General features: G+C 37.0%; 1 protein-coding gene across 2 annotated transcripts in view; it reads left to right on the plus strand.

The window, feature by feature from the left end:
- The window catches only part of ADAM9 (ADAM metallopeptidase domain 9), a 102,827-nt gene that overhangs the window by 63,274 nt on the left and 17,147 nt on the right, over positions 1–22,406 (plus strand). For both annotated transcript variants that reach the window (XM_027122881.1, XM_027122879.1), the window contains 3 exons: positions 7,471–7,654; positions 21,841–21,921; positions 22,166–22,271. In XM_027122881.1, coding sequence (XP_026978682.1) covers positions 7,471–7,654; positions 21,841–21,921; positions 22,166–22,271 — 371 coding nt within the window. The remainder of the gene's footprint in view (positions 1–7,470; positions 7,655–21,840; positions 21,922–22,165; positions 22,272–22,406) is intronic.

Genomic DNA, 22,406 nt, shown 5'->3' on the forward strand with positions numbered 1-22,406 from the left:
AACATTTGCACATTGTAAAAAAATTAATATTATTACAAAAATATAAACAAAAGTTATCCATAATCTGTCTGTATGTATTCAGTAATTTCAGTGTATGTCTTCCTTTTTTTTGTTGTTTCTGTGCACTATACATACACACACTAACATTTTGTATAGTTGGAATTATTCTATAATACTGTGCTTCTCTTCTACTCACTTCACCTCCTACTCTGCCAATTAAGCTAAGCAACTGAGGTAAAACAATGCTTACTAAGAAGAAATAACAACCGTGACCTCCGTGTTCCAAAATCCAACAGACATCTTTAGGTCTTCATGCTTCTGGACCTTTCAGTAGCATTCAACTATGTTGACCATTTTCTCCTTGAAGAAACCCCTTTCCTTGGCTTTTGTGTAGAATATTCTTCTAGTATTTTTTTTTCTGTTTCCAGATGCTCCTTTAATGTATTTATTTGTAGGCTCATCTTTCTCTACTGAGCCATTAAATGTGAAATACTTCAGCTCTACTGGTCTACATGTCGTCCTCTGCCACAGGGCCTTGGCACGTCCTGTTCCTTCTGCCTGACATGCTCTCCTCTCTCTGCCATTTGAAGTACAACTTCTCTGAGAAAGACTTCCTCAACTTCCTTAACAGGGTCAGATGTCCCTCTTATAGATGTTCTTAATGCTGTGTGCTTTTATTTTTTTTAACGTTAGCCAAATTATGTTGTTCTAATTCTTTACAAATTAGTTATCCACATAAAGTATACGTCACAGAATATTTAGAATATACCTTTCTTGATATATAAAACAGAGTAGGTTGAAGGAAGTTAGAAAAACAAGAAAGTATTTCAAAAGAGGGTATGAACATAACTGTTTTGACTACCTTGTATAGTCTCAAAACTAGTTGTAGATGTAAGTTCTCTTGCACTTATATAGCACTCTTTTTCTGGGGAAGTCAAACTATTATTCTTAATAAATTTTTAGTATATTTAAATTGCACAGGAAGGTTTTATGTCCAAACCATTGCTTTAGCAAGTATAATCACTTAAAAGTGATACTGCCTTAGAAAAGATATTGGGTCGGCCAAAAAGTTTGTTCGGTTTTAAGTACAAATAAAAGACACATTTTAAATTTTCACGAAGAACTTTATTGAACAACATATTCACTGACAGAATGAACTTTTTGTCCAATCCAATAGGTAGTGGAATAGGTAATTTTCCAGATAAAGGGAAGGTCAGATACAAAACCAGTTATAGGCACAGCATTTTTAAGATTCTTTTATGGTGTTTAGAAAAGACCAAGGAGGGCTCTGTCCTGCACTTGGAGGAATTGGACCCATCTTGGCTAACATGATTAGGCTAAATCAAAATGAGAAAAGTAGCAGTTTGAAAGTTGAAGGAAGGATGAACTGGTTAAAAAGTTGTATGTTTCTCTTTCATTGAATTTGATGTGTTGTATTTTCCTTATTGTTCAGTTCATAATATTTTCTAAGTTATACTGTGATTTCTCCTTTGACTCATGTGTTATTAAAAGTATATTGCTAATTTCCAAATATTTGGGAATATTCTGGTTATCCGTTTTTGATTTCTAGTTTAATTCCATTGAGAACATACTCTCTATGATTTCAGTTCTTTTCAATTTATTGAGATGTGAATTAGTGTCCAGCACATAGTCTATTTTGGTGAATGTTCCATGTTCAATTAAAAAGAAAAGTGTATCTTGCAGTTGTTGGATATATTATTCTATAAATGTCAAGTTAATTAATGGTCTTGTTCAAATCTTGTATATTTTGGGTGTGTGTGTGTTTATCTGTTTACCCTTCAGTTTCTGAGACAGGTGTGTTAAAATGCCCAGCTGTGATTATGACGTTGTCTATTTCTCCTTTTAGTTCTATAAATTTTTGCTGTATGTGTTTTGAAGTGTGTTCTTCAGTGCTTATGTTATTAGGTGCATACACATTTAGGATTGTTATGTCTTCTGGAAGAACTGATCCTTTCATTACTACCAAATTTAATACTTCAGATTTTTTTTTTGTAGTATTTGTCTCATAAGACATCTCATTTGTTTAAGGGACCATCTGGTTACCACCCTTGTCACTACACTGTAAAGTCCATTCTGTGTTTAACATAGTGCCTGGCACATTGTCATAGTAAGTGCCTATTAACTGTTTGTTGAACGAATGAAGGAACAGATGATATATCTAATGGGTGGAATTAGTGTGACTAATTGAATGAGCTGAGCTAAACCTTGGGATAAGTGGATTGATGCAGACCTGGAAGGGGCTTGCTACATATGCCTTATCCTTGTCTTTAGCCTGGTCCCGTTTCCATATTTTTATGAATATCTTGATGAAAATATAGCAACTACATTTACAAAACTTAAATTACTGGGTAGCTGATTTGAAAAGCATTTTATAATAGTAATATAAGAATAATGTAATATAGTCATTAGGAATACTCATTTGAAGTTAGACTCTGGGTTTGAATACTGCTTTAACCACTTAAGATCTCTGAGACTTTGGACACGTTACTTCGCTTACATACTTCATTTTTCTCTTCTGTAAAATGGAAATAATAATGGTACCTATTTCTAAGTATTGTTTTAAAGACTGAATGAGTTGGTGGATGTTAATACTAAGAAGAGTACCCGGTTCATTGTAGGACTTATCATCATCATCATCACACTCTTTATAATCATCCCCATCATAGAAAATGCATAAAATCTAGAAAAGTCTCAAGACACTGGTCACATATGGTCCTGTCATCCAGAGATACTCTGTTAAAGTTTTATTGTTATTTCCTTCTCATGTGTATTCATAAGCATATAAATATGTATCATACACATATATACATACACATATGTGTACTCAGAGACCCATATCTGTGTGTATAAACAAAATTGCTTAGTATGATTTATACTGTTTTATAAGTTGATGTATTTACTTTCCACTCTATTAAGGGCATTTATAGGATATACCCAGCTTCTTTTAACCATTTCCTTATGTTAGAAATGTATGTTGTTTCCAGTAATTTGTTTTTTTAAACAAGGCTGTGATAAATACAATTTAAGTATTTATGTCTCCGATTGTTTCTTTAGTAGATTTTTCTAAAAAGAAAATGGAACATAGTTTTAAAGGCTCTTCATAGATGCTTCTAAATTGACCTTCAAAACGTTTGACTGATTTATACTTCCACTACCCCCTCATCAATGTCAGAGTATTGTCTTAAGAAATACTTTTCCAATTTGTTACATCAAATAGATATTTCATTCTTGCTTTGAATGAATTTGTAAATACTTATTTAATTTCTTGTTGTTGTTTTTCAAAAATGTTTAAAGGGATATAGAGAAAATGTGGTTTCTACTCTTACTCTCTTTCTCCCTCTTCCCACCCTGCTCTTCAGGTGTGTCTTTGAGCTTTTTGTCTGCCTCTCCAGGGTTTCTTATGCACATATACACTCCTACTCCCCACCGACTCCCACCCCCTGCTGTGCACATTGTCTTGTTCCATTTCACCAAAAGAGCTGGCCTCTCTTGCAGAACAAGATGGTGTCGTCCTTTTAAACTATTTGTTTATTTACATTTTTTATATTTTTATACAATTTTTAAGGGTTCCTTTCCATTTACATTTATTACAGAATATTGGCTATACTCCCCATGTTGTATTGTACAAATACATCCTTGAGCCATTCTTTTTTTTTTTTTTTTGCGGTACGCGGGCCTCTCACTGTTGTGGCCTCTCCCGTTGCGCAGCACAGGCTCCGGACGCGCAGGCTCAGCGGCCATGGCTCCCGGGCTCAGCCGCTCTGCGGCATGTGGGATCCTCCCGGACCGAGGCACGAACCCGCGTCCCCTGCATCGGCAGGCGGACTCTCAACCACTGCGCCACCAGGGAAGCCCCCTTGAGCCATTCTTAACATTCAATAGTTTGTTAAACTTTTTAAATGAAAAGTTTTAAATACACAGAGGAGTAGAAAGAATAGTATGATGAACACCCATATATCCTAGATTAAAACACTGTTAATATTTTATCATATTTACCTTGTCTAGATTTTGCTGAACCATTTTTAAGTAAATTATCAGCATTATGTTGCATCACTCCTCAATTCTTGAGTATTCATCTCCAACATATAAGCCCGTTCTCAATACTGTTATCATACCTAACAAAATTCAGAGTTTCCTAATGTAATGTAATCCCTGGTCAGTATTCACATTTCTCCAATTGTCCATGTCCTCAAATTGTCTTTCATAGCTGGTTTTTTTTTTCCCACATCAGGACTCAAACAAGGTTCACACATTGCATTTAGTTGTCATGTCACTTAAGGCACTTTAAAAAAAAATAATAATTAATTTTATTTTTGGCTGCATTGGGTCTTCGTTGCTGCGAGCGGGCTTTCTCTAGTTGCGGCGAGCCGGGGCTACTCTTCGTTGTGGTGCGCGGGCTTCTCATTGCGGTGGCTTCTCTTGTTGCAGAGCACGGGCTCTAGGCACGCGGGCTTCAGTAGTTGTGGCTCGCGGGCTCTAGAGCGCAGGCTCAGTAGTTGTGGTGCACCAACTTAGTTGCTCCGCGGCATGTGGGATCTTGCTGGACCAGGGCTCAAACCTGTGTTCCCTGCGTTGGCAGGCAGATTCTTAACCACTGTGCCACCAGGGAAGCCCCACTTAAGTCACTTTTAATCTAAAATATTCTTCTTCAGTTTATTTATTTTTTCCTTTTCAATGACAGTGACCTGAGGAAATGACTGGGCCAGTGGTCTTTTAGGGTGGCCCACGTTCTGGATTTGTTTGGTAGTTCCTTCTCAACGTTGCTTAACTTGCATCTTTATTCCCTGAATTTTCTATACATCAGAAGTTAAACCTAAAGTCTTAATTAGATTCAGGTTAAACATTTTGAATACTTTGTAAGTATTTGACTACTTTGTAAGTGGTAGATGATGTCAAGGAGGCACATAATTCTGGATTGTCTTATTATTACTGTTACTAAGTGGCAATGACCAGATCTTGCTCTTGTAAAGTTAGGTCTTTCCCACTGCAACTATCAAGTAATATGTGGAGTGATGATTTTGTACCGTATAAATATCCAGTTTCCCACCAGTGTTTCACCTCATGGTTTAAGCGTGCATTGATGATCCTTGCCTGAAGCAGTTATTCTGTTGGTGCTTGCAATATAATTTTTATTACTATAACAATGAGCATCTCTTAGCTTTGTAGGCTGTTTGCATGTCTTACTTTGTGAATTGCCTATTTGCATCTTTGCTAATTTTTTTCTGTTGAAGTGACTATCCTTTTAATGATTTGTGACAGTTTTCTTTTAATATGTTAAGAGTATTTTCCTTTTACTTCTTAATATGTCAGTAAGACGATACATGAGACATTAAGTATATCATAGCAGCATGAATTTTGGTAGGTTCCAGTAGATGCTAACTGAGATCTGCTTTCTTCTATGCTTTGTTTTAGAGGTTTTCATATCTAATTTCAACTAATTATGTGAGATAGGCATCATTATTTAGGTCTTGTTTTTCAGATGAAGAAACTGAACTTAAGAAAGTTTAAGCACTTTACTCAGGTTACCTCGTGAATAAATGGTGACATAAGAATAAATGTAAAGATGGGACAAAATAACTAACTCTTAAGTGAAGGATGGAAGGAAGAGGAGGCTTAATAGCAGCATGTGCAAAAAGTAAATAAGGGTGTTAGCTGAGGATAAATTCAAGGACGTCGATAATGTAATGTAGTTACCATAAGAGCTACTGTCATCCTGGGCTTCATAGAAGTACAGTATCTAGAATAAAGGAAATGACAGTCCATCTTGTTCTTTGCTTGTCAGGCTGTAACTGAAACTTCATATTTTACTCTGAGCACTGTGCTTCAAGAGGGAGTGAGACAAACTAGAACATATTTAGAGGGGAGCTTCCTTGTTGCATGAGAAATGATTGTAGACTATTGTCCTGTGAAGTAAGTAATTAGGACCTATGTGATAATTGTCCTAAAAAGCTGCCATGTGGAGGAAAGAAAAGACATTATCTGTGTGGTCTCATGTTGAAGATCTGGGACCAATGAGGAAAAGTTATAGGGAGAAAGATTTTAACTCAAGAAGTAAAAGATATGGGCTTCCCTGGTGGCGCAGTGGTTGAGAATCTGCCTGCCAATGCAGGGGACACAGGTTCGAGCCCTGGTCTGGGAGGATCCCACATGCCACGGAGCAACTAGGCCCGTGAGCCACAACTACTGAGCCTGCGCGTCTGGAGCCTGTGCTCCGCAACAAGAGAGGCCGCGATGAAGAGTGGCCCCCGCTTGCCACAACTAGAGAAAGCCCACGCACAGAAACGAAGACCCAACACAGCAAAAATAAATAAATTAAAAAAAAAAAAAGAAGTAAAAGATATGATAGCTGGTATGAGAATATTTAGGAGGTGATGAATTAGAGGAATTGGAAAACAATATCCTATAATGACTTGGCAGTGATAGCATAGGGGAGATTTAAGAATAGGGTAGGTGCTTGGATCAAAAGACAATCAATTAGGACTTCCCTCATGGCACAGTGGTTAAGAATCCGCCTGCTAATGCAGGGGACACGGGTTTGAGCCCTGGTCCGGGAAGATCTCACATGCCGCAGAGCAACTAAGCCCGTGCGCCACAACTACTGAGCCCGCGTGCCACAACTACTGAAGCCGTGCGCCTAGAGCCCGTGCTCCGCAACAAGAGAAGCCACCGCAGTGAGAAGCCCTTGCACTGCAACGAAGAGTAGCCCCCGCTTGCCACACCTAGAGAAAGCCTGCATGCAACAACGAAGACCCAACGCAGCCAAAAAAAAAAAAAAAGACAAAGACAATCAATTTAATAGGAAATTTCAATACAGCATCATAAGAGTTGATGTTAGGGATACTTATTGTACCCTGAAAGGCTATAGGAAGGACATTTAACTTACACAGCCTTGTAATAGGAATTGTAGTCAGGGAAGTCTTCATAGCGTTGTTACTGAATTAGTGAATTGAATTAGTGAATTAATGAGTTAATGCATTGAGTCTTTAAGTAAGAGTGAGCCAAGTGAAGAAAGGTGGAGTCCTGTCATACTTATTTAACATTACAAAATCAAGGTTTCTCTTTACTATAACTCTGTAAGAAGACACAATTGAATTTTGGTATAGTTCTATTATTTTCTGTGTAAAAGCATTTATAAAATTATATCACATTTAAAAACAACTTTATTAGTTAGACTTTTTTGAGCCCTAGGCAGGTAGTGAAGAGAGATTATTACGTGTCAGCATCCACACCCCCTGGTACCCTACTAATTTGCATCTTTGCGTCCACTTACCTCTTCTCTGCCATATTTAAAGAGAGCTACTTTGATCTCTGTTTCTCTCACACACTTTTTCTGTTGAGATTCCCTTTAGCTAAACAGCAATAAACTCCCTGCCTATATACAAAAAATATATAATTTTTCTTTTGTATCTACACTGGATGCATTGTAGTTTGCATTATTTATCTTTCCAGGAATGCTTTGTGTGGAAAGCTTCAATGTGAGAATGTACAAGAAATGCCTGTATTTGGAATTGTGCCTGCTATTATTCAGACTCCTGGGAGAGGCACCAAATGTTGGGGTGTGGATTTCCAGCTTGGGTCAGATGTTCCCGATCCTGGCATGGTGAATGAAGGCACCAGATGTGGCGTTGGCAAGGTAATCATAATGTTTTCTAAAACAAAGTAAAATTTTAAAAATTAAAAAAATCATTATATAAAGCTAGTGGTTCTTTTCTGGGTATAAAAGAAATCTCTGTTTATTGTAGAGATTTGGGAAAATAGAAAGCTACCAAGAATAAAAATAAGAACAGCTATACCTCCTGATGATTTATAGCCATATAATGCTTTCTTTTTTTAAAAAAATTTTTATTGCAGTATAGTTGATTTACAATGCTGTGTTAGTTTCATATAATGCTTTTTTTAACTTCAGAAATGATCAGTTTTCATCATGGTCACTGGATCTGCTTAGATTAGAGTATTCATTATCTGCATCTCATTGGATAATTTCCACAATTTCATTAAAGAAACTTCTGCATCCATTAAAAAAGAAACAACTATAATTCTATTATCCCGATTTCTTCATTGGGGTCATATATTATAACCTGTGTTTTCTATGTTGTAATATACTGGGCATATCCCCCCCTCCCCATCAATGTGCTGTAATTTATTAGCCAGGCTGCTATTACTGGGATTTCCAGGATTGTGTGTGTGTGTGTGTGTGTGTGTGTATGCATGTATGTGTGCATGCATCCGTGTCTTTATACTAGAAATGTCATAGCGCTTGTCCTGCCCATGCATCCTGCTATCCTGGCCACAGCTGTTTTGATCCAGCGTTAGCCAAGAGTTAGCTGCTGACTTACTACCAGCGGTCCTGGATGAGAGGAGCTAGGCCTAATTCCTTTTTTGGGGGGGAATATATAAGTAAAGAAAGGTAGTTAAGAGTAGCGCTGAAACTACGAATTCTTTGAGAGATAGCATGATGTAGGAGGAGGGCTAGAAGGGTTATGGTGAGCTTCAGCTATGTACAAGAGACAGAGGGAGCAGGATTGTTGAACAAGTTGAAGAAACCAACTCATAGGAGAATAGAGGAGGGGAGAGCGAACACAATCAACTGATTATGTGGGACACATGAAAAAGACAGAGGGACCTGCAAGTTACCTCAGTTTCTACAAAGTTTTCAGTTCCAATTCTGTTGCCCCTCACTTCTTACCAAAAAGACCCTGGTATTCTTGTGCCTGCCCTTGCCACGCCATAAACTCAACTGCTGCAGTTACTATAAACAATGCTGAGGTAAATGGCTTTCTAAAAAATTTCACAAAATCCTGATTATTTTCTGAGGTTAAATTACTATAAGGGGGTGTGTACTTTTAAGGTTTTAGATATAGTTTTGCCAAATTTCTCTTTAGAAAAGTATTTATTAGTTTATCTTCCAAGCAGTTTTCAATAATAAATGTTTTAACTCTATATCCTAGTCAGGATTAGGTGCTATTGTTTTTAAACTTTCATTTGGTAATTTTCTTTTTACTCTTTCTCGATTATTAGTGATGTTGAATTTTTTTGTCTCCATATATTTATTCCTTCTTTTGTGATTTGCTTGTCGATGTTATTTGTTCATTTAAAAATTGATGTGTTTTTCTTATTGATTTTAAAGAACTTTAACTTATGTCATATAAGATGTAATACGTGTAATATATTTGCCCAGTTATTACTTGCCTCTTCCTTTTGTTTTTAGTATTTTTTGCCATGTTTACATTTTTATGTAAACAAATCTATTATTCCTTTCCTTTATGGTTTCCAACTTTACTTACATGTTTTACAAGACTTTCTTAGTATAGTATCAGAGCATTATTTTCTAGTAGATTTTTAATTTTTTTTAATACTTAACTCTTTAATCCAGGGGAATATGGAGTGTATAGTATGAGGTTGGCATTCTTCTTTTTTTCCTTTTTCATTTTATTCATTCAGAGATGATGACTATATGCTGATTTCTAATGTTACATTTTTTCAGAATGGTTTCTTATTTGCCATCACCTCAATTATAATCTCTCTTTTAATCTGAAATCTTATTTAAATTACTTATTAAATTTTCACATATACTTGGGCTTGATTTCTGCTTTTTCTCTTAATGTCCACTGATTGGTCTGATACTCATGTGTCAGTATTGCCTTCTTTTAGTTTTTGTCAGTTTTATAATATATTTTTATTATCTGGTCATACAAATGCCCCCTCATTCTTTTTTCATAGTTTTCTTGGCTATTAATATTCATTTATTATTCCAGATGAACTTGAGATCATTTTGTCAAGGTGCAAAAAAAAGTTTTTAAATAAAAGCGCCTTGGAATTTTGGTTGGGATCAAATCAAATTTATAAATTTGTAATGGGGAAAAGTGACATCTTTACATTATTCAGTCTTCTCATAGAAGAACATGGTATGTCTCTCGATTTTTTTGGGGGGGGTCTTATTTTAAAGATTTAATTATAAAGGTCCTTTTTATTTTTTGTTAGTTTTATTCCTAGGTATTTTATATTTTTATTGTTATTATGAATAGCCTCTTATTATGTTTTCTAATTTGTTATGTTACATTTTCTAATTGGTGTTTATTGATAAGAGAAACTGTTTTGTTTATATTTTTACTGGCTATTATTGATGTTCAGAAAAATATATTCACTTGTATATATTTATTTTGTTACCAGCCATATACTTAGTGTCACATATTTTTATTGTTGATTGTATTAAAATTTTCTAGGTAAACAATCATCTGTAAATGATAGAAAGTTGATTTCCTTTCTGATACTTACAATTTTGATTTATTTTCTTGTGTAATTGCAATGATAGAGCTTTCAGGATAATTTTAAATAATAATAGTGTACTTCTTTGTCTTCTCCCTAACTTGACTGGGAATGCATCTAGCCTTCCAAGGTTATATATGATTTTGGCTATTGGCTTGGGGTAGGTAGTATTTTTCATTTAATGGAGAATTGTTTTAGTTGTGATTAATAAGAATAAAAGAACAAATAGATTAAAAATTTTATAAGTAGTTTTTTCAACAGCTATTTTAATAATCACTACATCTTTTCCTTTGACTTATTAATGTGCTGGGTTATACTGATAAATTCCTCAACATTGAATTGTCTTTACATTCCGGGAGCAAATACTGGTAATGTAGATTTATTCCTGGATTCTGTGTGCTGGTGAATATACTTTTATATTTCTGAAGCTGTATACTTAGGCTTTTTTAATTTATGAAATTTTACTCTGTGGATTATAGTCAGTACTCTTAAATCTCACAAAAACTCAGCTAAAACTGAATTAAAGCATAGCAGGAAATTTACTGATTCAAACCACAGAATCAAATAAAGAGCTTTGGAACCCAGAATCTGAGATAATGTCCCTGTAGTTCTTTTCCTGTATCTTCCATTTCTTCTTCTCCCTTGTTGATCCCCTCTCCGCCCACCCCCACCAAGCCCAGCTTTATTGAGATACAATCAATATGTAACATTGTGTAAGTTTAAGGTACACAATGTGATGATTTGTTACACATATATATTGTGAAATAATTACTGCAATAAGGTTAATTAACACATCTGTCACCTCACATAAATAGAACTTTTTTTTGTGGTGAGAACATTTAAGATTTATTCTCTTATTACCAACTTTCAAGTATATAATACAGTATTGTTCACTATAATCACCATGCTGAATATTAGATCCTCAGGACTTGTTCATCTTATAACTGGAAGTTTGTACCCTTTGACCAGTGACTCCCCATTTCTCCCCTTCCCTGGCCCCTGGCAACCACCCTTCCACTCTCTGTTTCTGAGTTCAGCTTTTTAAAAGATTCCACATATAAGTGAGATCATATGGTATTTTTCTTTCTCTATCAGACTTATTTCTCTTAGTCTGAATGCCCTGAAGGTCCATCCATGTTGTTGCAAATGGCAGGATTGGTTGTTCGGGAATGTGTTGTTTAATTTCCATATTTTTGTGAATTTTCCAGTTTTCTTTCTGTTACTGATTTCTAATTATACCACTGTGGTCAAGATAGAGACCAGATGGGATTTCAATCTTCTTAAGTCTTGCTCTGTGGCCCAGCATATGATTTATCTTGTGGAATGGATACATACAGAATACCAAATATGTATTCTGCTGCTGTTGCATGGAATGTTCTGTCTATGTCTTTTGGTCCATTTTGGTCTGTAGTGTTCTTCAGGTCTGTTTCCTTATTACATTTCTGTCTGGATCATCCATCCAATATTAAAACTGAAGTCCCCTATACTATTATTATATTGTTGTCTATTTCTCCCTTTAGTCCTGTTATTTGCATTAAATATTAGATGCTCCAATGTAGGGTGTATATATACTTATAATTGTTATATTCTCTTGATGAATTGACCCCTTTATCACTATGCAATGACCTTCTTTGTCTCTTGTGATTGATTTTGACTGAAAGTCTATTATATGTGATACAAGTGTAGCTACTTCTGCTCTCTTTTGGTTACCATTTGCATAGAATACCATTTTCCATCTCTTTACTTTCAACCTATGTATGTCCTTAAAGCTAAAGTGAGTCTCTTGTTGGCAACATATTGTTAGATCTTGATTTTTTAATCCATTCAACCACTTTGTGTCTTTTGATATGGGAATTTAGTTCATTTATGTTTAAAGTATTTAATTATTGATAGGTAAAGACCTACTGCCTGTCAGTTTGTTAAGTGTTTGTTGACTGTTTTTTAGTTCTTTTGCCCCTCTCTGTCTTCTTTTGTGATTAATTTTTTTGTAGTGCATGTTTTAATTCCTTTCTCTTTATCTTTTGTGTTTAAGTTTTTTCCCTTTGTGGTTACCATGAGGCTTACATAAAATATTTTATAGCTACAACAGTCTATTTTAAGCTGATAACAACTTACCTTCAATTATATACACAGCTCTACACTTTTACTTCTCCTTTCCTTGTATTTTATGCTATTGATGTCATACTTTACATCTTTTTATATTGTGCATCCATTAACAAATTATTGTACCTATAGTTATTTTTTTCATCATTTTTTCTTCCATTTTTATTGAGATATAATTGACGTACAGCACTGTATATGTTTAGGGTGTACAGCATAATGGTTTGACTTACATACATCATAAAATGTATCACAGTAAGTTTAGTGAACATCCATCATCTCATATAGATACAAAATTAAAGAAATACTTTCTTCTTGTGGTGAGAACTCTTAGGGTTTACTCTTGTAACAACTTTCCTATGTAACACACAGCAGTGTTCATTACATTAATCGTGTTGTACATTCATCCCTAGTACTTACTTATCTTATAACTAGAATTTGTACCTTTTGACCCCCTTCATCCAGTTCTCTCTCCCCCGAACCCCACCTCTGGTAACCACAAATCTGATCTCTTTTTCTATGAGTTTGTCTGTTTGTGTTTTGAAGTATAGTTGACCTATAAAACTATGTTAGTTCCTAGCGCACAACAGGGTGATGCAATACTTTCAGTTGTTACGAAATTATCAGCATGATAGCTCTGGTTACCGTCACCATACAAACATATTATGTTATTATTGACTATATTCCCCTTGCTGTACATTTCGTTCCCATGCCTCATTTGGAGTTTGTGTCTCTTAATTTCCCTCACGTATTTCACTCATTCCCCCACCTTCTTCCCCTCCGGCAACCACCTATTTGTTCTCTTTATCAGTGACTCTGTTTCTACTTTCTTATGTTTGTTCATTTGTTTTGGTTTTTAGGTTACACATATAAGTAAAATCATATGGTATTTGTCTTTCTCTGTCTGAGTTATTCCACTTCGCATAATACCCTCTGGGTCCATCCGCATTGTTGCAACATTCTTATTATGGCTGAGTAATATTTCATTGTATGCATGTGTATGTGTGCGTGTGTGTGCATGTGAACATAGGGGTGCATATATCTTTTTAAATTAGTGTTTTTGTTTTATTTGTAAAACTACCCAGAAGTGAAACTTCTGGGTCATATAATAGTTCTATTTTTAATTTTTTGAGGGACCCCCATATTGTTTTCCATAGCAGCTGCACCAATTTATATTCTCACCAACAGTGCACAGGAGTTCCTTTTTCTCCACATCCGTGGCAGCACTTGTCATTTATTGTCTTTTCGATAATAGCTATTCTGACAGGTGTGAGGTAATATCTCATTGTGGTTTTGATTTGCCCGTTTCCCTGATGATTAGTGATGTTGAGCATCTTTTTATGTGATGCCTGTTGGCCATCTGAATGTCTTCTTTGGAAAAATGTCTATTCAGATTCTCTTCTCATTTTTAAATCAGGTGGTTTGTTTTTTGGATGTTGAGTTATACGAGTTTTGTGTGTGTGTGTGTGTGTGTATGTGTATTTTGGATAATTCACCCCTTATCAGGTATATCATTTGCAAATATCTCTCCCATTCAGTAGATGACCTTTTCATTTTGTTGATGGTTTCCTTTGCTATGCAAAAGCTTTTTAGTTTGCTGTAGTTCCATTTGTTTTCCTTCCCTGAGGAGACATATCCAAAACAATATTATACCTTTAGTTACTTTTGATTTTTTTTAAAACTTTTATACTCGACATAAAGTGATTTACACACCGTCATTACCGTATTAGAATATTCTGATTTTGACTATATATTTACCTTTACCAATGAGTTTTATAGTTTTTTATGTTTTCATATTGTTACTTAGTATCCTTTCACTTCAACTTGAAGAAGTCTCTTTATCATTTCTTGTAAGGCAGGTCTAGTGGTGATGAAATCCCCTAGCTTTGTTTGTCTGGGAATGTCTTTAACTTTGCATTTCAGAAGGACAGGTTAGTACTTGTGGTTGGCAATTTTTTTCACTCAGTACATTGAATATATCATCTCAATCTCTCTTGGCTTGCAAGGTTTCTTTAGAAAAATCCACTGATAGCCATACTGGGCTGCTGGTGGATTTCCCTAATATGGGATGAGTCATTTTTCTCTTGCTACTTTTAAAATTCTCTCCTTGTCTTTAACTTTTAACATTTTGATTATTGATTATAATGTGTCTCAGAGCAATCTTCTTTGGGTTGACCTTGCTTGGGGTCCTGTGAGCTTCCTGTACCTGAATGTCCATATTCTCCCAAGGTTTCAGAAGTTTTTTGCTATTAATTCTTTTTTTTTTTTTTTTAATTTTTGGCTGCATTGGGTCTTTGTTGCTGTGTGCAGGCTTTCTCTAGTTGCAGCGAGTGGGGGCTACTCTTCATTGCAGTGTGCGGGCTTCTCATTGCGGTGGCTTGCTGTGGAGCATGGGCTGTAGGCACGCGGGCTTCAATAGTTGTGGTGAGTGGGCTCAGTAGTTGTGGCTCATGGGCTCTAGAGTGCAGGCTCAGTAGTTGTGGCTCACGGGCTCTAGAGTGCAAACTCAGTAGTTGTGGCACACGGGCTTAGTTGCTTCGCAGCATGTGGGATCTTCCCGGACCAGGGATTGAACCTGCGTCCCCTGCATTGGCAGGCGGATTCTTAATCCCTGTACCACCAGGAAGTCCCTGCTATTAATTCTTTAAATTTTCTTTCTGCCCCTTTCTTCCTTCTCTTTCTGGGACTCCCATGATGCGAATGTTTGTTTCCTTGATGGTGTTTCGTAATTCACTTTGGCTTTCTTCACTCTTTTTTATTCTTTTTTTCTTTTTGTTTCTCTAATGGGCTAATTTCAAGTGATCTGTCTTTGAGTTCACTGATTCTTTCTCCTGGGTGATTAAGTTGGTTGTTGAAGCTCTCTGCTGAATTTTTCATTTCTGTCATTGTATTCTTCTGTAGGGTTTCTTTTTGGTTACTTTTACTGGTTCCTATTTCTTTATTAAACTTCTCATTATGTTCATTCATTGTTTTCCTGATTTTGCTGGGTTGGCTACCTGTGTTCTCTCACATTTCATTCAGTTCCTTAATGATGATTATTTTGAGTTCTTTATCAGGCAAACTATAGATCTTCATTCTTTGGGGTCATTTATTGGAACTTTATTAGTTTCTTTTGGTGTTGTCATATTTGCTTGATTCTTCCATGTAACCTTGCATTGGTGCCTGTGCATTTGAAGGAGCACCAGTCTTTACAGACTGGTTTCAGCTGGTAAACACCTCCTGTCTGTTCTGTGTGCTGATGGGATTACCTCTGGGATCTCAGTCTGCCTGGTTTGGAGCTGGTTACAAAGCTGTTTCTGGATGTGCAGCAGGGCCTGCAGTTGGTGAACTTTTTATCACAGACTTGGTAGGGCATGGGTGCTAACTGGTCCCTGGGTGGACTGAACTTCCTCCAGTACCTTTTTCAGGAGGTGGCCCCAGGACAGGGGTCTGCCTCAGGGTCCACAGTTGGGTCCTTAAACAGCAGGTCTATTACCAGTTGCATAGATGGGTGGGGCTCTCATCAGGTACCTAAGAGGGCTGCTGTCTGTTCATTAATTGGGTCCCTGGATGGGCAGGACTACCCCGGGACTGTGACTGAGATTGGCTGGAATGAAATCCCAGAGCTGTTTCAGATTCCACAGCCAAAACTGAAGTCTGTAGGCCTAGTTCTTGAGGCATGGATGTGCATGTCCCCAGCCAGGTCCTTGGACGTGCTGGGCTGCTTCCTGACTGTGGCTTGAGGGTCTGGAGCTGAGTGTGGCACCAGTTCAGTTCAGTTCTCATTAGGGACAAACATGAGTATCTCCTTTCTAGTGTCTCTTCATATAAGGGCACTAATCCCATTGGACCAAGGCTTCACCATCATGACTTCAACAAACCTTAATTACACATCTTCAGATACCATCACATGTGGATTAGGGCCTCAACATATGAATTTTGAGGGGAACACAATCACTGAGTCTGTAACAGACAGCCACTAGAATGGAGTTTAGTTAATTGAAGTTGGATAATCATTCCTGCCTCATTGCCCACGTAGCTTTTGCTGTTGAGTCGTGCCTTGTACTCAGTGTGCTAAAGGCTGATTTACCTCAATATTGGTACATTTCAGTTGTTTTGGGTTGCTTATTCTTGTTTTGGGCATAAGGAAGAAATATTGGTCAGGGTTCTCCAGAGAAACAGAACCAAAAGGGTGTGTGTGTGTGTGTGTGTGTGTGTTTATATATATAAGGCTTTTTATGAGGAATTAGCTTACATAATTATGGAAGATAAGAAATCCCAAGATCTCAGTGGGCAAGTTGGAGACCCAGAAGAGCTGATGGTGTAGTTCCAGTTCAAAGGCTAGCGGGTTTGAGTCCCAGAAAGAGTTATGATTCGGTTTGGGTCCAGAGGCAGGAAAAAACCAATGCCCACCTAGAGGGCAGGCAGGTAGGAGAAATTCTCTCTTATTTGGAGGAGGGTCAGCCTTTTCATTTTATTCAGGCCATTAACTGATTGGATGAGACCAACATACGGACAATCTGCTTTACTCATTTGATCAACTTATGTATTAAGCACATCCAAAAACATCCCACAGAAACATCTAGAATAATATTAGATCAAATATCTAGGCACTCTGTGGCCCAGTCAAGTTGATACATGAAATTAACCATCACAGGTCCACACCTTGTCAGCTTGGTGTCCATATGCATCTCCTTAAACCATACATAATCTCCAAGACAAAAACAATCTTCAAAACAATCTTGAAGACAATAGCACAGTCATAATTCTGCCTAACATGGTAGAAAAACTGTGTACAACCATTGTATCCTGCTTACAACCGAAAATGCACTACTTCGAAGAGGAGATAAAATCTTTGGCCATTGTTTACTTTTCTTAATATCCTGTAACTTAAATCCTGTGATGTAAAGTTAACAATACTTAAAGTCAATACATTGTGAGTTACCTAAGGGACTAAGAGAGAGAAGAAAAAGATATTTGATACACATATACACACAAGCATATCATAACAAAATAAGGAGGAAATACTCATGATAATTACATTTTTTTTTCTGTAATATAGTTATAGCTGCTATTTTTAACTACCTTCTTCCCTACTAATTCTGTATTCTCTTTGCCTTCATCAAGGACCTCAGCTGATTATGGTTCTTTACTTGGCAGGATGCCCTAAACCTTCATTCCTGAAGGCTCTGGGCTCTTAGTAGTCCTGCCAGGATTGGGTTGTTGTAGTTTTCTATTGGTCTTTATCACAGGGTATGATAATATTAAGAAATGCCCTAAGGGATCTCCTGTATTCCAGACATACTCTTCCTTACTACTATTGTGGAGTAGCAGTCCAATTTCCCCTTGGGAGTCAGGATCAGTCGCCCCAGCCTACAGTAACTCCCTTCTTTGTTTATTCAGAGGCATGAACTTAACTGGAAGTCTTAACTTCCAGTTCAGTGGCATCACTGTTGTGTCTCCTGATGGAAGCATAACTCCCTCTAGAGCTAAGACTTCCAGGCCAACAGAGCATAAGGTCCTGGGAGCAGTAAGCAAACATTTTGCTAGTGGGTCACAAGGAGAAATAGTAAATGGTGCCACTGCACTTCCACCCCTTCAGTCCTGGACCCATGGCTCCTGGCGCCCTCTGTCTCATATAGGTGGACACATAAAAGTAATCATCACAGTCAGTTATTACAAGTTATGAAGTTCAGAGTGAAAATGTGAATTGGAAAAAAAATCTGTAAAAGATGGTGGATTGTAATATTCATTTATCCTGTTTGCCTTGCCAATATCTCTCAAAATATAAAGAAACAAATTAGGGAATAGATTCCAAAGTTTGAAGTATATGAGATTTCATCAGTAGATAAAAACTTCAACACGTTTTGAAACTGAAAGAGGAGAGAAAGTATTGATAGTTTGACTGAGTAGTGGGACCTACAACTTACAGTGCAGACTGATAGGGTGTGAACAAAGAGCCTGTATCTTAGTCTGGCAGAACCCTAAACAGATTGGTGATTTGGAAACAGTGGTTATAGCTGAGAGGGGTTGGTGGAGGGAGGCATGGTATTGAAAATGGACTTAAATTTATTCTACCAATGGAGAGGCTAGCTCTTCTGTCTGTCTGCTTCTCCTATCTTGTCAACAAAGCATCAGCAACCAGTTGCCTGTTCCCCTGGGAACAGGTTGGAGATAAGAAGATAAGATTTTTGATATTATTTGGTCATCCTCCTAGGAGATACCTGTCTCCCTGTCCTAACCCTAGTATACTGTTCTCCTTCATGCATGTATAACTGGACTATAGATGGATTGTTACATAAACTTGGACAATTCTATGAGGAAGCTGAACAAAAAGACTGAAACAGAAAAATGAGAGAGAAGCTAAAAGCCTGCAAGGATCAACTAAAGATTTTAAAATCCAACTAATTTAAATCTCTAATTTAGAGAAAGAAAACAGTGAAGCGAACTTGTGTCAGAGTACTTGTGAGGAATAGCTTCCAGAGACAAACCCTTGGCCCCCCCAAAACAAACAAAGGTCACATATAAAGGGATGAGATTGAGAATTGAAATCTGGGAACCAAGGGAGCAACACATTCATGTTTCCGAAAGATTCTCAACCTAGAATTCTATACACAGCCTAAGTAGCAATGAAGTGAGAGAGCACAATAAAAACATTTTAGACAATGTATCGTTTCAAATTTTCTTTTCAGAAAATTTATCTTTATTTATCCTGTCTTAGGAAATCATCTAACACAATGTTCTAACAAATGAGGAAGTACACCAAAAAGAGAATTATAGTCTAGGACACAGAAAAATGTCAAAGAGAAATTCTAAAATTGCAGCTATGTACCAGGCCAGTAGAGAAATCAATTTAGATTGGAGCAAGTGGACCCTGCAGGGAGGTTTCTAGAGAAAGAGGGAACTTGAAAGAGGAAAGGACATGAGAACTTTCTTTTTTTCTTTCTTTCTTTTTTTTTTTTGTGAAGAGATTGAATACTGATATGACAAAGGCCAGTTGTATAAGAAGAAAGACAAGTATTAGCTGTAGTAAAAACAAAAGCTATATAAGAAGGAAAATACACTCTTAGTAACTCGCTTTGAAATCAACAGTGTTTTGTCCTAATTGTTGGCAAGGGATATTTATTCCCTTCTTTATTGTTTCCTTCTGGAGGAACTTCCATGATAATAACATTCCCAGGCTTTTAAGTGACTGGGAGGTGAGAAGAGGCTGGGAGAGTGGCACTTAAGACTCTCAGAGGATATTAAAGGAATGCAGATCCTACTGTGAGGTGGACTCCATCAAGAAGCCCACCCATGAGCGTCTGGGGATGCTTTGCCTGCAGATCCCCCCAAGTGGCCAACAGGCACCTCCAGCTTGCTGCATGCCTTACCCAGACACCCTTCACCCTGTGGCCAGCACTCTACATGCCCTCCCAACAGTGGTGCAAGAGTGAGCTTTTGCAGACAGCTAGTGAGCATGTGCAGAGAGCCAGCTAGAATCTGCTGGCCAGAGAGGGAACGCAGATTTGAGCTCCAGCTTTGGAAAGGGTTGTCAGCACTTGGCTTGTATGTTGCAGGATTGAGAGAAGAGAATAGGCTTAAGAATTCTTCCCTAAGAGGGAGCAAGAAGTATGGAGCAGGCATGTCCTAGAGAATCTGAGAAAGCCTCAGAATCCCTAGCAGGACTGAAAGAAGGTATTTCTCTCATAAAGGTAGTTAGTAAAGACTGGAGGAGTTGACTGCTACTTCAGATGTGAAGAGAGTAATGCAGAACTTCCAGGAACATGAAAAGTCAAGCAAAGATGACAACACCAAAGGATCACAGTAATCTTCCAGTAACTGATCCCAAAGACATGATGATCTGTAATGTACCAATAAAGAATTCAAAGAGCTGTTTGAAGGATGCTCAATGAACATAGAAAAGACAATTTAATGAGATCAGGAAAGCAATGCATGAACAAAATGACAAGTTTAACAAAGAGATAGAAATCATAAAAAAAGAACCAAACAAATTCTGGAGCTGCAGAATATAATGGATGAAATGAAAAAAAAATATAATAGCATCAACCTTAGAATGCATGAAGCAGAAGAAAGAATCTGTGAGCTGGAAGATAGGAACTTTGAAATGATCCATTCAGAGGAAAAGAATAACAGAAGAATGAAAAAGCATGAAGGAAGCTGATGTGATCTATGGCATAACATCAAAAGAAGCAATTTGTGAATTATTGAGTTCCAGAGTAAACTAGGGAGAAAGGGGCAGAAAGCTCATTTAACAGAATGATGGCTGAGAACTTCCCAAAGCTGAGGAGAGAATTGGATATCCAAGTTCGCGAAGCAAATGGGTCATCAGACAAGTTCAACTGAGAGATCTTCTTCAAGACACATTATAATAAATCTGGCAAAAATTAAAGAAAAAGAATTAAAGAAAATGCAGCAAGAAAACGGAAACTTGCAACTTACAAAGGAAACTGCACAAGGCTATCAGTGGATTTCTCAGCAGAAATCTTACAGGCCATATTCATATTCATATTCATTTATTCTTCTTAGTCCATATTCATATCTTTCTGTTTTTCTGTTGGGTTATCTTTGTTATTGTTTTTACAGGCTCCTCATATATAAAGAATATTAACTGATAGTTATGTCTGTTGTAAATATTTTTTTCCAGTTTGTCATTTGTTTTGCCATAAAAAATTAAAATATCATGGAATCATTTCAATTTTGTCTCTTAAAAAGAATGTCTGTATATGAATTAGTTTCATAATTAGTCATGATATTGGAAGACAGGTTTTGTCTTGTCACAAAGTATCTTTTTATTCTTATTTTGGAAAGAATTTTAAAAATTAACGTGAGTGTCAAATTTTATCAAATGCTTTTTTTTTTTTTTTTTTTGTGGTACACGGGCCTCTCACTGCTGCGGCCTCTCCCGTTGTGGAGCACAGGCTCCAGACGCGCAGGCTCAGCGGCCATGGCTCACGGGCCCAGCCGCTCCACGGCATGTGGGATACTCCCGGACCGGGGCACGAACCCGTGTCCCCTGCATCAGCAGGCAGACTCTCAACCACTGTGCCACCAGGGAAGCCCTCAAATTCTTTTTTGATATTTATTTTAATAATGACAATTTATGTAAGGTATTATAGTAATAGATTTCCTATCATTGATCCTTTTCTGTAGTAGTGGGATCATCTCTGACTTGAAAAAAATCCATTTGTGAATGTTTTACTTTGAATTTCACATTTATATATGTATGGAAGGAAAGATTATAGTTTTATCTTTGTTTTTGGCCTTTGTGTCATCTTTGATCATTAGTTCTATCTAAATTAGTTAATTTCACTTATTTTTCTAAATTTTCAAATATGTGATATGGGAATTAACTATTCCTGAAAAGTGTGAAAGAATTCACCTATGAAATAATCTACACCCAGGTCTGTTTTTTTCTGGCTAGTTTATTAATGTGTTCAAGTTTTCTTTACTCATTACTTCTTTTTTTTTCAGATCTGTAGAAATTTCCAATGTGTAAATGCGTCTGTTCTGAATTATGACTGTGATATTCAGAAAAAGTGTCATGGACATGGGGTAGGTAATAGCCTCTTTTGGTTTGTTCATGAAAGTAATGCTGAATAATGAGAATTCTTAGTGAGGATTCTCTGTAAGACTTCTTAGATTTTTAGATATTGGGGAATTTAGATACCTGATAAATTCATTCTTAAAAAGTGTCTATGGATTTGCATGAATTTAGTCTTTTCTCTTGGTTTCTATTCTTGAGTTCATCGTGTAGAGCAACATTCACAATTAACAAAAGTGGTGTTTTGTTTTGAAGGTATGTAACAGCAATAAGAATTGTCACTGTGACAGCGGCTGGGCTCCCCCCTACTGTGAGGCTACAGGGTACGGAGGAAGTGTGGATAGTGGACCTGCATACAATGGCAAGTAATGTGGAGGGAAGTTAGTGTGGTCTCTCAGTGGCCCATGTCAAAAGTGGGGCATCCTTGTCCCTTGCCCTCGCTTCCACATCTGTTAATCTATTTGTGTCTTTATATTTAAAGTTGGTTTCCTGTAGG

This window comes from Aethalodelphis obliquidens, unplaced genomic scaffold (genome assembly GCF_003676395.1).
Source record: "Aethalodelphis obliquidens isolate GAN/ISIS:26980383/991018 unplaced genomic scaffold, ASM367639v1 scaffold25, whole genome shotgun sequence".
Lineage (NCBI taxonomy): Eukaryota > Metazoa > Chordata > Mammalia > Artiodactyla > Delphinidae > Aethalodelphis > Aethalodelphis obliquidens.